This window comes from Ranitomeya imitator, chromosome 1 (genome assembly GCF_032444005.1).
Source record: "Ranitomeya imitator isolate aRanImi1 chromosome 1, aRanImi1.pri, whole genome shotgun sequence".
NCBI lineage: Eukaryota > Metazoa > Chordata > Amphibia > Anura > Dendrobatidae > Ranitomeya > Ranitomeya imitator.
Window position 1 is genome coordinate 726,179,800 of NC_091282.1, and position 16,843 is coordinate 726,196,642.

Consider the following 16,843-nt stretch of genomic DNA (forward strand, 5'->3'; position numbering starts at 1 on the left):
CTAGTCTGCACATAACTGCAAATATGTATATCGCATATACAGCTCTGGCAAAAATTAAGAGACCATTGCATCAACTCCCTGTCATGGGCAGTCCAATCTCCAGACCTGAGCCCCATGAATGTAATCAAGAGGATGATGGATTGTCACAAGCCATCAAATAAAGAAGAACTGCTTACATTTTTGTGCCAGCTGTGATTAAAAATCATGGTTATTCCACAAAATATTGATTTCTGAACTCTTCCTAAGATAAAACATTAGTATTGTTGTTTCTAAATGATTCTGAACTTGTTTTCTTTGAATTATTTGAGGTAGGAAATCACTGGTTTTGTTTTGTTTTTTTGTAATTTTGACCATTTCTCCTTTTCATAAAAAAAAATACAAAATTTATTGCTTGGAATCTTGGAGACATGTTGTCAGTAGTTTATAGAATAAATGAAAAATGTACATTTTACTTAAAAATATACCTATAAAGAGAAAAATCAGACAAACTGAACATTTTGCAGTGGTCTCTTAATTTTTCCAGAGCTGTATATGATCACTGGCTTGTACCGCACATACTGGTGAATCATGACAGCATGTAGAGCACATATAGAGTCTGCAGACTTTCATCCCAAGCCTGGACAGCCCATTTTAATGTTATTGGCAGGTATTCCACACAGTAAATATTACTATGTAAACATGTATAGATATATGTTTATGGGTTGTTTTTTTTTTTTTGTCAAAAGTGGTTTTCAGGTTTACAATAGACCAACCCGTAAAATAAGTGTAATATCAGATCACAGAGGTCCAAAGCCTAGCACTTCTACCTATGAGCGTAGCCAGCAGTACCATTTACAGCCATTATAACTTATGAAGCTGTGCCGCAGATCTGTCGGGGCGCCAGGAGTGTTTGATATCAGCAAAGATGGACAGGTTTGTTGCAGAAATTTCTGCTACTAAAAATCTGTACAATGTGTCTGATCGGGTTGTTTTCAGGTAAACAGGAAATCTTTGCAACCCATCTGTCATGTGTGACTGTATACCTAGCACTGATGAGCGAGCATGCGCGTGTTCTAACAGAGTGACTTCAGCGTGCCCAAAAAATATATTCCACTCCCCGCGGTTGTTCGACAGACTCAACACATGAAGGGTTTACCTGTTTGATAGACAGCCGTAAAACATGCAGCCGCAGGGACTCGGATATGTGCTTCTCACAAAATTAGAATATCATAAAAAAGTTGATTTATTTCAGTTCTTCAGTATAAAAATTGACACTCATATCATTACAAACAGAGTGATGTATTTCACATGTTTATTTTCTGTTAATGATAATTATGGCTTACAGCCAGTAAAAACCCAAAAGTCATTGTCTCAGTAAATTAGAATACTTTATAACACCAGCTTGAAAAATGATTTTAAAATCCAAAATGTTGGCCGACTGAAATGTATGTTCAGTAAATGCACTCAATACTTGGTCAAATGCACTCAATACTTGGTCGGGGCTCCTTTTTCATCAATTTCTGCATCGATACCTCATATGTGAGGGTAAACTACTGTTTGGGCGCACAGCAGGGCTCGGAAGGGAAGGAGCACCATTTGACTTTTTGAATGGAAAATTAGCTTGAATTATTAGCGGACACCATGTCGCTTATGGAGAGCCGCTGTGTGCCTAAACATTGGAGCTCCCCCACAAGTGACCCCATTTTGTAAACTAAACTCCCCAAGGAACTTATCTAGATGTGTGGTGATAACTTTAAACCCCCAGGTGTTTCACTAAAGTTTATAATCCCTGGGCGTGAAAATAAATAAAAAAAAAAAATCATTTTTTCCACAAACCTGATCTTTTAGTCCTTTTTATTTTCCCAAGGGTAACAGGAGAATTTGGACCCCAAAAGTTGTCCACTTTGTCTTGAGTACGCTCATACCCCATATGTGGGAGAAAACTACTGAATTGGCACACGTCGGGGCTCGGAAGGGAAGTAGTGACGTTTTGGAATGCAGACTTTGATGGAATGGTCTGTGGGCGTCATGTCGTGTTTGGAGAGCACTTGCTGTGCCTAAACAGTGGAAATCCCCCAATTCTAACTTCAACCCTAATTTTAACCCTAACCCTAACTTTAGCCCAACTCTAACCCTAATGGGAAAACTGGGGCAGGGGGGGATAGCGTCACATGGACGCTAGCTTCAATCAGATCTGGAAGGGGGTGACACAGAGGTCACCAGAGCGATCGTAGCCATGGGGGTGGGGGGGGCAAAGCCACCCCCCCTGGGCTCATCTAGAGGTCCTCACGTACCTGCAGGTCTGGTGACATTTCGGTTAACCCGTTCACCCGACCAGCAGCCAGCCATGGCGCATATGCTGCGTCACAGGTTGGATTGGCACCGACTTTCATGATGTATACGCTACATCACAGGTCGGGAAGGGGTTAAAATCCAAAATGTTGGCCTACTGAAATGTATGTTCAGTAAATGCACTCAATACTTGGTCAGGGCTCCTTTTTCATCAATTACAGCATCAATGCGGCGTGGCATGGAGGCTATCAGCCTGTGGTACTGCTGAGGTGTTATAGAATCCCAGGTTGCCTTGATAGTAGCCTTCAGCTCGTTTGCATTGTTGGGTCTGGTGTCTCATCTTCCTCTTGACAATACCCCATAGATTCTCTATGAGGTTAAGATCAGGCGAGTTTGCTGGCCAATCAAGCACAGTGATACTGTTGTCTGTAAACCAGGTAATGGTACTTTTGTCAGTGTGGACAGGTGCCAAGTCCTGCTGGAGAATTAAATTTCCATCTCCAAAAAGCTTGTCGGCAGAGGGAAGCATGAAGTGCTCTAAAATTTCCTGGTAGACGGCTGCGCTGACTTTGGTCTTGATAAAACACAGTGGACCTACACCAGCAGATGACATGGCTCCCCAAACCATCATTGTGGAAACATCACACTAGACCTCAAGCAGCTTGTATTGTGGCTTCCCCACTCTTCCTCCAGACTCTGGGATCTTGATTTCCAAATGAAATGCAAAATTTACTTTCATCTGAAAACACCTTGGATCACTGTCAACAGCCCAGTTCATTTTCTCCTTGGCCCAGGTAAGATGCTTCTGATGTTGTCTATTGGTCATGAGTGGCTTGTCACAAGGAATGTGACACTTGTGGCTCATGTCCTGGATACATCTGTGTGTGGTGGCTCTTGAAGCAATGACTCTAGCAGCAGTCCACTCCTTGGGAATCTCCCCCAAAATTTTGAATGGCCTTTTCCTAATAATCCTTTCAAGACTGTGGTTATCCCGGTTGCTTGTGCACCTTTTTCTAACACACTTTTTCCTTCCACTTAACTTTCCATTAATAATTAAGATTAAGACAGTAGATTCGGCTTGTCCGCTGTGCCGCATAACATTAGGGTATTTTATATCCGTATAGATTAGCGCTTATGTTTATACTCACCAGTGTTGTTTTTAATTGGTTTTAATAAGTTTTGTACTGTGGATGGGCGGTGTGGGGCTGGAGGGAGGGAGGGGCTCCGTGTGTGCTCACTACTTCAGGCGTCATGTCCGTTCACTCATTGAACCCGTTGAAGCGCCAGGTGGCCGCGAAACGTCCATCGTTTAGCTGCCACATTTCTATGTATGTACACCCCCGTGCCGTGAAGATATTGTCTTAATAAAGGAACCTGCATCGAAGGTCGGTGAGTGCTGCCGTTTTCTCCTTACTCACGTGCCTACGATAGCTATCTTTCTGGCAGAAGCACCCGAGATCTGCAGGCCAGCGGTGGTTAATTGACCTGAAGCGTTCACAGTCAGCTGGATCGGTGGTGCGGTCAGCTGTTTTCTTTTTGTTTTCTTTCCATTAATATGCTTGGATACTGCACTGTGTGAACAGCCAGCTTCTTTAGCCATGACTTTTGTTGCTTACCCTCCTTGTGGAGTGTGTCAATGGCTGCCTTCTAGACATCTGTCAAGTAAGCAGTCTTCCCCATGATTGTGGAGCCTACTGAAACAGACTAAGGGGCCTTTGTATATGCTTAGGAAGCCTTTGCAGGTGTTTTTTTTTTGTTAATTATTCTAATTTACTGAGATAATGACTTTTGGTTTTTCATTGGCTGTAAGCCATAATCATCAATATTAATAGAAATAAACACTTGAAATGCATCACTCTGTTTGTAATGACTCTATATAATGAGTTTCACGTTTTGTATTGAAGAACTGTTTGATGATATTCTAATTTTGTGAGACACACATGTAGTATTAGAGCATGGGGCAGACACTTGGATAGCTCTGATAACACCTTATCCCAGCACATTCGCTCATCACGAATACCAAATCAACCGTTATCTGCAGAGATTGTTGCGACCTCTGAGGGTATGTGCACACGTCAGGATTTCTTGCAGAAATTTTCGTGACAAAAACCGGACATTTCTGCCAGAAATCCGCATGCGTTTTTACCGCGTTTGTGCGTTTTTTCCCAAATGCATAGAATTGCGGGAAAAACGCAGAAAATCCGCAAAAATAATGAACATGCTCATTTTTTTACCGCGATGCGTTTTTTTCGCGGAAAAAAACGCATCCATGTGCACATAACATGCAGAATGCATTCTAAATGATAGAATGCATAATGTATGCGTTTTTAATGAGTTTTTATAGCGTTTTTACCGCGAAAAAACCTGAACGTGTGCACATAGCCTGAGAGTGTTTTGTAAGTCTTTGCTCGTTATTATCTAGTGCAGTGTTTCCCAAACTCCAGTCCTCCCGGACCCCAACAGGTCATGTTTTCAGGATTCCTTAGTAATGCACAGGTGATGGAAGCATTTGGAGTTCTCTCACTTGTGCAGCACTATAGAAATCCTGAAAACATGACCTGTTGGGGGCCATGAGGACTGGAGTTTGGGAATTACTGATCTAGTGGAATTGCATAAATAGGTATTCTCTAATATAACAGTCTTGTCACAATCCCTTTAATTATAATTAGGAGCAATCGCAACGGCCTGCATTTCAGGTTGTTCCGACCTTCTAAAGGACATACAGGAGATCATTGCAATCATCCTGCGTTGGGGAATTGCTAGTTCTGCAATTTCCCTGCACCCTAAGGCTGGGTTCCCATTGCGTTATGGGACCGCGTTTAACGGACAGCGTTGCACGGCGAAATTAACGCCGTGCAACGCGTCCGTTAACGCGCCCATTGAAGGCAATGGGAACGCGCTTCACTAGCGCGTGCCATGTTCGGCACGCGCTAGCGACGCGCCGGTGATTCCTGGCGCGCCGCGGACGCTGCTTGCAGCGTCCGAGGCGCGCTCGCGGTCCGTTCCCCGCTCTCGCAGATCGGGGATCTGCGAGAGCGGGGACGTTACCGCGACCCCGACCGCAGCCCCATAGAAAACATTGCGTTAGTGCAATCCGTTTAGCGCTAACGCAATGTGACCCTAGCCTAAATGAGCTTCACTTTAAATCCTCCATCTATCATCACTGCTTTGCCTCGTCACTAACCTATCGCTCCATTGCTTACAAGTCTTTTGTTCTCTCATCTCTCCTTTGCCTACTAACATGAAGAGTTCTTAGGAAGCTGAAGTGTCGGCTCAGGTTGGTGGTCCGACATCGCGGCCTGGTAGTTTCTGGTGTCCTGCATGTTACCCCCCTGTGAAGCTGCATGTTTACAGTGGCAGTATATGTGCTTGTGTAGTTGTCCTGTGTGGCTTCAGCTGTAGATATTTTGGGGGACGTTTCTGGACCCTGGTGCCGGTAAAATCCGTGGCGGTGCTCACAATAAGGAGACCCCGGCTTTACCCGTGCACCGGTTTTCATACATGTCCACCTTATTGGTTCAGTATTCTTTGTGCCATGTTTGTTCCCGGCCAGTAACAATACCCGTCGGTGTCATTTCTCTTGTTTTCTGTGGAGTGTTGATTTTTTTTTTTTAATTCTGTCTTTGCATAAACAATAGATTGAAATGACAGAGATTGGAAAATGAAGGCCGTGATTTGTTCTCCCACGTGTCATTTAATGTAGACTGCCCTGTAATGAACCTCGCCATCTGGGATGACATAATGAGATGTCCTGCTGACTGAGACGGCTCTTACTGTGTTTGTCAAGTTCCAGAGGATGACACAGGGGCAAGTTCACCGGGAATGTCACTGGTGACACGTAAACACCCAGTAATTGTTTTTGGGTGTGTATAGGACAAGAACCGGTCACACATTGCAGCGTCTATATACAGAACATTTCTGGCATTTATTTTTTTCTCCTGTATCACAATCTGTATTAAAAATAAAAAAAATTGCAATTTTCATATCTTTTGGGAAAATCCGCACAGCAATAGACGGACCTCGACCCTATCTTTTTGTATTGATGCATCTAATGAGCGTGTACAAAAGGTCATTGTGAAGGAAGGGGGAGCAGGAGAGCTGTTACATAGTGGATCCTGTGTTATCAGCTGTATATAGAGGTGTTACTGTAATCCTGCCTCTGATATTCAGGAGCCTGCTGGAAAAACAGGTAGGAGTCTAAAAAGCTGCTGTGGACAGAGTGAAAATTGCGAATGACCAGCTTTGTTTTTAAAGGGACACTGTCACCTGAATTTGGAGGGAACAATCTTCAGCCATGGAGGCGGGGTTTTTGGGTGTTTGATTCACCCTTTCCTTACCCGCTGGCTGCATGCTGGCTGCAATATTGGATTGAAGTTCATTCTCTGTCCCCCGTAGAACACGCCTGCCCAAGGCAAGATTGCACAGCGCAGGCATGTACTACGGAGGACAGAGAATGAACTTCAATCCAATATTGCAGCCAGCATGCAGCCAGCGGGTAAGGAAAGGGTGAATCAAACACCCAAAAACCCCGCCTCCATGGCTGAAGATTGTTCCCTCCAAATTCAGGTGACAGTGTCCCTTTAAATACAGGTCATGATATGAAAAGAAAAATTGCAAAATCGGAATTTAACCAATAGGTCATTTTCTGATGCTCTCCTCCCTTTTGAGTCTGTAAACCCAAACTGACTGTTCAAATCAAGCACAGGAGCTTGGTTCAGCCTCGGCGTGGCCGAGGAGCTCGACTTCATTTTCAACTATCTCCACCTTTCCATTCCTTGATTGACAGCTCTGGATTTACACTAGGAAAAGAAGAGCGGAGATGGATGGAAAACAAGCAGGTGGGAAAGTGCAGTTAACTGCTTGCCTATGCCAAGGTGCACCGAGCTCTTGTGCTTGGTTTGAACAGTCATTTTGTGCTGATATGCTCCCTTCAAAGATATTGTACTTTATAAAAAAAAATCATGGCGGCTGCTTCCTGTCTTGAGTTTCGGCGTGTTATTGCAATCTGCTCCATTAAAGTGTATGTGACTGAGCTGTTATACCCCAGACAACTTATGGACAGGGGTGGTGCTGGTTTTTTAGAAGAAAGCAGGACAACCCATGTAAATGGACAGCATGTATACCCTTTATATGTAATACATACAGACCACTATTGTCGCAGCCATTATTTCCTGTGCTCATTCTCAACCTGCCAGAAGGACATGATTATGAGTGGAGATACTCAGAACGGGCCCCTTCAGGGAGCTGTGAAATGTATGCTGCATCCCACCCATAGGAGCGCTCCAGAATTTTAAATACCATCCACCTTCTTCACAAAGGAGCCCGTGTACATGTTACAAGTCTGGGCATTGCGGATTGTAATCTTTCTTAATCTCATTACCAGGTCAAAAAATTTTGAAACCGGAGACGTGTATAAGAAGGCATGGGGTAGCAAGGAGCAAGGATCAGAAGATGTGGTCTCCAAGCAGCCCAGACAGGTGAACGGGCAGCAGCCGAGTGGAGCTGGTCAGAGCGGTGGATACATTAAGAAGTAATTATTGCAATGCTCTGGTGTTACTATAGTCATTGGGCAAGGGGCATGCATGGTGGCTTGTAGAGCTTTTCAATTAAGGAGCTCACTCATGCAACAACCATCATTGTCTTTAAGTGTTAGTAAATCATATGGTCTTAACCCCTTTCCAACATCGGGCATAATAGTACACCGACGTCGGACACCCTCCCTTTGATGTGGGCTTCGGCACTGAGCCCACGTTTTCCGGCACAGCTGATGTGTGCCTCTAACGGCTGCAGGTGGAATTGCGATCCACCCGCAGCTATTAACTAGTTAAATGCCGCTGTCAAATTCTGACAACGACATTTAACACTGACTTCCGGCAAGCGTGCCGGAAATCCCGCCATCGTCGCTTGTCACATGACCGCGGGTCACCGATGGGATGGCATGACAGTAAGAGGTCTCCAGCAGACCTCTGGTTGTTACTGCCAGATTCCTATGAGCGCCACCCAATGGTTGCCGCTCATAGCAAGTCAGCAATTCTGCTCCATGCAGGCAATCTGATCATCGCCTATGTGTAGCAGAGCCAATCGGGTTATGGCAGCTTCTAGTCTGCCATTGATACTATTGAAGCATGCCAAGTTTAAAATAAATAAATAAATTTCAAATCACCCCTCTATTGCCCCATTCAAAATAAAATAAAAAAAACACATTTTGTATCGCCGCGTTCAGAATTGCCCAATCTATCCATATAAATAAATAATTAACCCGATTGCTAAAGCGCGAACCGAGTAATGCCAGAATTACACATTTGTTTTTTTTTGTGGCCACAACATTGCATTAATATGCAATAACAGGCAATCAAAAGATCCTATCTGCACCAAAATGGTATCTTTAAAAACATCAGCTCTGTGCACAATAAATAAGCCCTCACCCAGCCCCAGATCACCAAAAATGAAAACGCTACGGGTATCGGAAAATGGCTCAATTTTTTTTTTTTTTTTAAACAAACTTTGGAATTTTTTTTCACCATTTAAATAAAAAAAAAAAACCTAGACATGTTTGGTGTCTTATGAACTGGTAATGACCTGGAGCATCATATTGGCAGGTCAGTTTAGCATTTAGTGAACATAGTAAACAAGCCAAACAAAAAACAGTTGTGGAATGGTACTTTTTTTTGTAATTTCACCACACTTGGAATTTTTTTTCCCGTTTTCTAGGGCACGATATGTTAAAAACCAAACAATGGTGTCAATCAAAAGTACACCTCTTATAACTTGTTGGGGGGGGAAGATTAGCCCTCCTTGGGTCCTGCACGGAGTCTCTGCTCCCGGGGTTTGTTCTAGTCTCCAGTGCTGACATGACATTGGTGAGCTCAGCAGCTCGTGCTGTCTGCTCAAGTAGAGCCACTGAGCTCACTGATTGTCTGCAGCACTGTAGACCAAAACTGACATAGGTGGAGACTTGGCACTGGACCCAGAGAGGGTAAGGCACATTTTTTGTGCATTTTTTTTTTTTATAAACCAACTGCACCTGCATACAGGAGTTTTTGGAAATTGGACAGCCCTCTGTAAAGGGTTGCATTATCTTATATGGGGGTACAGCTGCAAAGTGTTTAAGACCAGCAATTTGCCTCTTATTAAAATTAGTCTCTTGTTTCCAAGAATGGGGGGATTTTTAATATCATAGGTTATTGCTCATAGCCTGCACAGGAGGCTGGTAGTCTAGGCAATCGGGATTTGCTGAGTTCATTACCACTGCTATCACTGCTCAGACACTGGCTGGGTCACTGGCTTCTCTCCTTACAGCATAGGGTAGCGCAGTCTGTGCCATCGGCTCGGCCGACGTTGTTCCAAAATGTTATCATCTAGCATGAGTCCGTTATAAATTTGGCCATTGTCAGACTGTTCAGTCTGTATCCTTCCATATAGCCTCAATATTTGCAGGCAGAAATTGTTGTTTTTTTTTCCCATAATATATGCTTTTTGCTTCCTCGTTAAAGTTTACTATAAAATCTTTATTTTTGCCTTGCTATTAAAAGCTTCCCCCCCAACTAACGACCCCTGTGTGTGCAAGTAATTAATAATCTCGTGGTTTCTGGTAGGGTTACCAATGACGCCCGAGAGGATGAAATGGATGAAAATCTGCAACAGGTCGGCAACATCATAGGAAACTTAAAGAGCATGGCTTTAGACATGGGCAACGAAATTGACAGCCAGAACAAAATGATTGACCGGATTAACGAGAAGGTGAGTCCGGCCCGTGCTGAAATCCACAGGGATCAGTTCTACAAATACGACTTGTCTGATTAATGTACCAACCGTATTGTGTAAATACATAAATGTTTAATAGAAAGGGTGCAGGGCTAATGCTCCGTATACTAATCAGGGCTGGGTATAGCCAACGTGGGGCCCAAAACACTAAGGGTATGTGTCCACAGGCCGGATTACATACAGATTAGCTGCGGATTGAATGCTGCGTACAACCGCAGCGTCCAGATGTTACAGCATAGGGGAGAGGATTTTATGAAATACGATCTCCACTATGCGTATGACAGCCCTGCGTTTCTGGACATGCGGCGCATCTTTTTAGAACGCAGCAAGTCGGTTTACATTGCGGCAGCAAGGTAAGTAACAGGGTCCTATGTGTAGGGTGCGGAGATTCCGGATGTGTGCAATGAACACATCCGGAATCACTGTCCATATAGAAGGGGCGGCCCTTTGGGCGGAGTGGGTTTTCTGCTCCGTCCAAACTGCCGCCAATTCGGACCGTGGACACGCACCCTTCCATGATGCACCATCGCACAAACATCTGGGTGCATTTACACGAGTTGATTGCAGACTCAATGCAACTGCTTTTTTCTTTCTACAGGCGATAACTAACAAAGACCGCATTGACGAAGCCAACACAAGAGCCAAGAAACTCATCGAGTGAAGATGAAGGCAGCGTCTTCTCTTCATTCCCCGTTTAGGCGTTTTGGTTCCTTTCACCATGATGGTGGCACTATATCGGATAAGATGTTTTAGGGATTGAATCTTTCTGAAGCAGCCCTGCCGCGTTCTGCTTTATGTATTATATATTCACGAAGATCCTACCTTTCTCTTCGAAGTCTTGGAGACATGGCTTCTTTCAGCCTACATTGTATGGTAGAAATCCATCGATCTTCACATGATGCCAGATCCAGTTGAAGTTCCTACCATACACTTATTGAATACGTAGAGTATTTGCTATTATTTTCCAAGGTGATACAAATTTGGGAGAATATATTTTCCTTAGTGTTTGGTAACAGTGAGGTGAGTGATGGGATATATAGTGGTAGATAATGCCCCCTGCGTATGACATTAGTCTTCTGTACCCGGTTACTAATCGAGCAGTAGATCCCATGACGTTATCTGCTAATCAGTCCCACAAACCAGCCAAAGACCTTACCCTATTACCCATCCGGTAGCTTTCTCTGCAGTGAACAGTCCGGGACAGGTCAGATCACTGCTGCTCTTAGAGGAAATACACATAAATGTATGGGTGACCCCACATACCTATCTGCCAAATTACACAGCCCTGTACAGACAAGTTTTTAATATTTACTTCTACTCAATGTTGGTTTTATGAAGAATAGGGTCTCAAAAAATAGCTTCACCACAACAGGTTCTGTAGTCTTTAACCATTAAGGCCTATGAGGACTGGACCACTCTCACAGCTCTCCCCCCCATGGCTGCTAGAATGGAGTCATGCAAAAAGCCTCCTCCCTACCAGCATTTCTGGCTCCACCTGACCAGCTGGGCCTGGTAAAGGCATGACATTGTGGAAAAAAAGAGGACGTGGTGCGATGGGCTCCAGTCCAGCAGCCATGGACCAGGGTCCTGCAATGTCAGTCACTCATCTATACTTTCCACTAAGACCACCCATTTTGGTAATGGTGTACAACCCACTTTAAAGGGACTCAGAGAATGACTGTGCAAACCAAGCACAAGCTCTTCGTGCACCCTGACATTGAAGTGCACTTTCCCCCCTACTTGTTTTCCAATTCATTTTGCTCTTCTCTGGCTCTATAAACAAACCCAAAGCTGTTAAGTGGAGATAAGGGGGAAAACAAGTAAAGGTACCTTCACACATAACGATTTCGTTAACGATATCGTTGCAACGTCACGCTTTTTGTGACATAGCAATGATCCCGCTAACGATCTTGTTATGTGACAGCGACCAATGATCAGGCCCCTGCTGGGAGATCATTGGTCGTTGGGGAATGATCAGGACCTTTTTTCGGTTGCTGATTACCCGCTGCATCGGCGATATTTACCCTGGTTGCCATTGTAAAAGTAAAAACAAAAAAAAAAAAACTACATACTTACATTCCGATGTCTGTCACGTCCCCCGCCGTCAGCTTCCCTACACTGACTGTAAGTGCCGGCCGTAAAGCAGAGCACGCTCTGCTTTACGGCCGGCGCTGACAGTCAGTGCGGGAAGCTGATGGCGGGGGACGTGACAGATATCGGAATGTAAGTATGTAGTGTTTTTTTTTTTACTTTTACAATGGTAACCAGGGTAAATATCAGGTTACTAAGCGCGGCCCTGCGCTTAGTAACCCGATGTTTACCCTGGTTACCCGGGGACTTCAGCATCGTTGCAGACCGTTTCAACGATGCCGAAGTCGTTCCCCTGATCGTTGGTCGCTGAGCGCCTGTCCTTTGTCAGCAGAGAATGATTGTTCAAACTGTCTTTTTAAAGGAAGTGTATCGGTCCAAAATGACTGTTCAAACCAAGCATTGGAGCACAGTTCACCTTTGATATGGCTGAGCAGGTCAGTGTACTTTCCTATCTATAGGCGCACTTTTCTGCCTCCTGTAAAACCAGAGCTGTCAGAGATAGAAAAGTGTACTGAGCTGTAATGCCATGTCAAGAGCTTGGCTTGAACAGTCATTCTATGTTGACAGTCCGTTTAAACTACACCAATAGTGCACTGAGTACCTGTGCTTGGTATGAACAGTTATTTGTGCTGATAAGACCCACTTTTAAAGTATCCCATGGTAAAATTTTTTATTGAATATAACCTCTGCAGGATTCATCCAGGTACTCCTTTTTCCGTATGAGAACAGCCGTGCACACTTGGAAGATTCTGAAAAATCTCATATCAATCAGTAACGGTAATCTGTACTGGTTTCTTACTAATCTGCAGGGCTTGCATCGTTCAGGTTTAATGAAGAATTCTCTGTAATAGAATGAGGTTACAATGGCTGCACACCTACCTCAGATGCTGGGCATGGAGATGCCCTGTTGGAATACTTTTACAGGTTACTTGGGCAAGTTCCAACTGTGAATGGGTCCCAGTCTCTGGAATTTGCCTTGTGGGGGGTCTTACATAAGAGTAGTTCCCCCAGACCCATCGCCATGTCTCTCCATAGCCCGTGCCTGGTGTTGTAGCAGTGCGCTTCTATATACAATTATGGCAGCCGTCAGATCTATTACTCAGTGTCTCATTGTTTTCCATAAAACCAAATATCATAAGAAGGAAGCACAATTCCCTCCTACACCAAATATCAGGAATACTGTCTGCTGTGCCTTTGACTTTTTTTTATAGCTGGAAATGTATTTTCTATGTATACTGTCATGATTCCACCTCTCCCTACAATGTCTATGATACAAGTTTTATAGACCTACTAATGACTTTCTATCCTTTCCTTTCTGTAACGGTGCCTTGGTCTATAGGCCCTGTGGCCGTAAGGGTTTGTCCAGGATGAAGGAAAAAAAAAAAAAAAACTTACGCTGTATTTATACTGCCCAATTATCAGCAACCAAACGGTCCTAGGACATGTGCCCCCGAAGAAGATAATAATGATTGTGCGCATGGGATGTGCCGTCTGCCTTTCCAAATGACAGCGTAGTGTAAACGCACCCTTGGCCGTCAGACCCGCTCTGCTTTCCATTGCGTTTGCCCAGGCTGCCATGTTGCTAGCTATGTGTATGGATGATTGCGATACATCAACTACAACACACCCAGGACAACCATAGAGTCACCATAAGGACACGTACATACCGGCTGTGCCCATAGATCGCAGCTGCTAACCTTGCCTGAGACTGGACAACCCCTTTAACTACCGCCTCACCATATCTTTTATCATGGATTGTGCGTGACAACATCCTCCATGTCGTATTTGTCACTGGTGAACATAACACAGATGTGCTTTGTCATTTTCTGTACCTCCAATAAACGTAGCTGTGAACAAAGTGACGTGACGCCGTTCCTGTGCACAGCGCCCATTGTACTGCCATCATATTCCTATATCGTGTGTGTGCTGTTCCAATACTTGTAATGAAATTGCGGACTTATTTTCCCACCTTTTGAAAGGGTCCTGACCCTCTTCAATACGTGTAGTTATATGTAAACTGGAATATCAGCGAGCTCCACTTCGGTTCTTGAACTATTTTCAGACCTAATTAAGTTGCCAGACCGAAAAAAGAGAAAGTTATGGCAGCTCACCATAAATGTCCAGTCTGCATGGACCCAAGATCCGACCAATTGTGCGGGAAGTAAACAAAAAAACAAAACAACGTTTGTATTCTGGTAAATATGACTAGTGATGAGCAAATATACTCGTTACTCGAGATTTCCCGAGCACGCTTGGGGGCCCTCCGAGTATTTTTTTAGTGCTCGGAGATTTAGTTTTCATCGCTGCACCTGAATGATTTTCATCTGTTAGCCAGCATAAGTACATGTGGGGGTTGCCTGGTTGCTAGGAAATCCCCACATGTAATCAAGCTGGCTAACAGATGTAAATCATTCAGCTGAGGTGAGGAAAACGAAATCTCCGAGCACTAAAAATACTCGGAGGGCCCCCAAGCGTGCTCGAGAAATCTCGAGTAACGAGTATATTCGCCCATCACTAATAAACCTTTATTCCATCACAGTTGAAATAGTGTCCAAGGCCCCCTGCCAGTCGGCAACGCATTTCAAAGTTTTTGTAAATGACGGCGTATCAGCCTTAACTACACCGGTGATCAATTAATCTAAACGCATACAAAATTATTTGAAAATTGTGACTGATACAAAAATATTTGAAAAAGGATCGTGGGAGTAAAAATAGAAGGAAGGAATAGAGTTAAACAAAAATTGCAAATTCTCTTCAGAGAGGAAGAGGACTAGAACTCTAGTGCCATCTATTGGAAGAAGCAATCCAAAATGGCAGGCACAGTTTCAATAATAAGCAATTTATTTTCTTAAATTTAGACCATATGGGAAGAGAGTACCTAGAGGAAAGATCCAGAAGGCATCTCATCATGTCTCCACCTCGTACAGACTCTCAAAGTCAAATTATTTTTCACATGTTTAGATTAATTGATCACAAGTGTAGTTAAGGCTGATACTCTGTCATTTACAAACGTACAACTGCCTTAGACAGTATTTTACCTTTGATGGAATAAAGGTCATTACCAATCATTTTACCAGAAAAGGGAACTTTTCTATTTTTGTCTAATTAAGTTGCACCTTTTTTCTACGCCAATTTAGAACCAAAGAGCTTTAAACTCAGTCACTGTTAACGCTTTCTGCAGACTGCTACGTATGATGACATTTTTAATAACCCCCCCGCCCCCAATTGTAGAAGTACTTCGCAAAACTAGATGTATCAAAGGTGTTTACCTAAAGATCATGTTTGTTTGTTATCTAAAAAAAAATTTTTTAAGTTAATTCTAGAAAAAACCCATTGACAGGATTAAAACCACCGGAGCTGTACTTGCCCGCTGCTGCAGAGGTGATGTCGGGATTACTGCTGATGCAATTTCCTGTGCATTGTAGTTAGCACAAGACCACTTAGCTCAATGAGTAGAGGCAGCAGTCACGTGCTCCAGTCAATGATCAGGGGCAACAGTGAGTACAGACTTTTTTTTTCCGGGAATAAATTGCGTTCTGAATGTTTTAAAAGGGGTATTCTATTTCTTGGTCACTTACGGCATGCCCAGGATATATGTGAAATGTTTGATGTAAGGCTCACATTCTAAAATAGGGGTCCTTGTACCGTGGATTAAGAAGTGAACACACACACGTGTGTCTGTCCGTACACTTATGGGAGTTACAAATCCAGCAAGCCACAGTATCTTGTAAAAGGCCATAGAAGTGAACAGTGAGCCGCACATGTGGCCACCAACCAGGCCAAGGGAGGCTTGTTTTCGATCCCCGGGCTTTCCCAAGCTGTAGCCCGATATGTCTGATGGTGGTTTACCACTTGGAGTAGTCCAAAATCAGGCTGGATCCTTCTGACCGCATCTCTCTAGGGACAGTCAGCCACATTCATACACAGTCTAATGTGTATAGGGGGCTTTAGTCACTTACACTAGATGACTATCAGCATCCACCAGAGGCATGCAAGAACCAAACTGCAGAAGAACTCTACAACTGGCCCCTCGACGACTAAGTTACAAGTCTGTAATAAGAGCCACACTGCAAAATGTGAACAAGACGCAGATGACAGCATAACCTCAGTCATTTTACTTCCCCTATACTGGCCTTGCCAGCCATAAATTGCAAATAGTGACCTAAAATAACAAGTGCATAATAATTAAAAAAAATAAAAACACTTCTATGTTGTCTTAGTAACTGTCAGACATTTTTAGCTTTATGGACTGTGTCTGTAGTCACCTGTAGTTTCTTAGAAGAATATGCACATGAGCTGGGACAGTGTACCAAGAATGTTCGGGGGTTATGTTGTAGGCTACACAATGCAACACTTTCTGTACCAAGAAGGGCACGTATCTACCTCCTATGGGGGCTCACAGTGCAGCGTGGCATTATTCTTGTGGCTAGTTGAAAAATGCAACCTATCAATTACCTGCAGTTGCCACTAGAGGGAGCACACTGCATACAGATTTCATTAGCTCCCATTGCATGCTATACTACGACATGCAGTGAGCTCCAGCAGGGGGCGACATGCAACCTGGAGGGTGCACTCCCCCTACACAGATCATATGAAATGGAGCAGTATGTACTTTTAAACCTTAAAGTATTTTTTTTTTAAATGTCCTATAATAAGTGATGTCTGCTCAAAGTCACCCCAGCCATCACCTTCAAGATGACAATTTGTCCATAGAATC

General features: G+C 43.7%; 1 protein-coding gene across 2 annotated transcripts in view; it reads left to right on the top strand.

Annotated features, from left to right (window-relative positions):
* The window catches only part of SNAP23 (synaptosome associated protein 23), a 64,555-nt gene extending 50,571 nt beyond the window's left edge, over positions 1-13,984 (top strand). The window contains exons 6-8 of one of the 2 annotated variants that reach the window (XM_069732540.1): positions 7,655-7,801; positions 9,867-10,011; positions 10,634-13,984. In XM_069732540.1, the coding sequence (XP_069588641.1) occupies positions 7,655-7,801; positions 9,867-10,011; positions 10,634-10,696 (355 nt within the window). In that variant the 3' untranslated portion in view covers positions 10,697-13,984. The remainder of the gene's footprint in view (positions 1-7,654; positions 7,802-9,866; positions 10,012-10,633) is intronic. The other variant, XM_069732541.1, reaches the window with a different exon arrangement.
* The last annotated feature ends 2,859 nt before the right edge of the window (positions 13,985-16,843 follow it).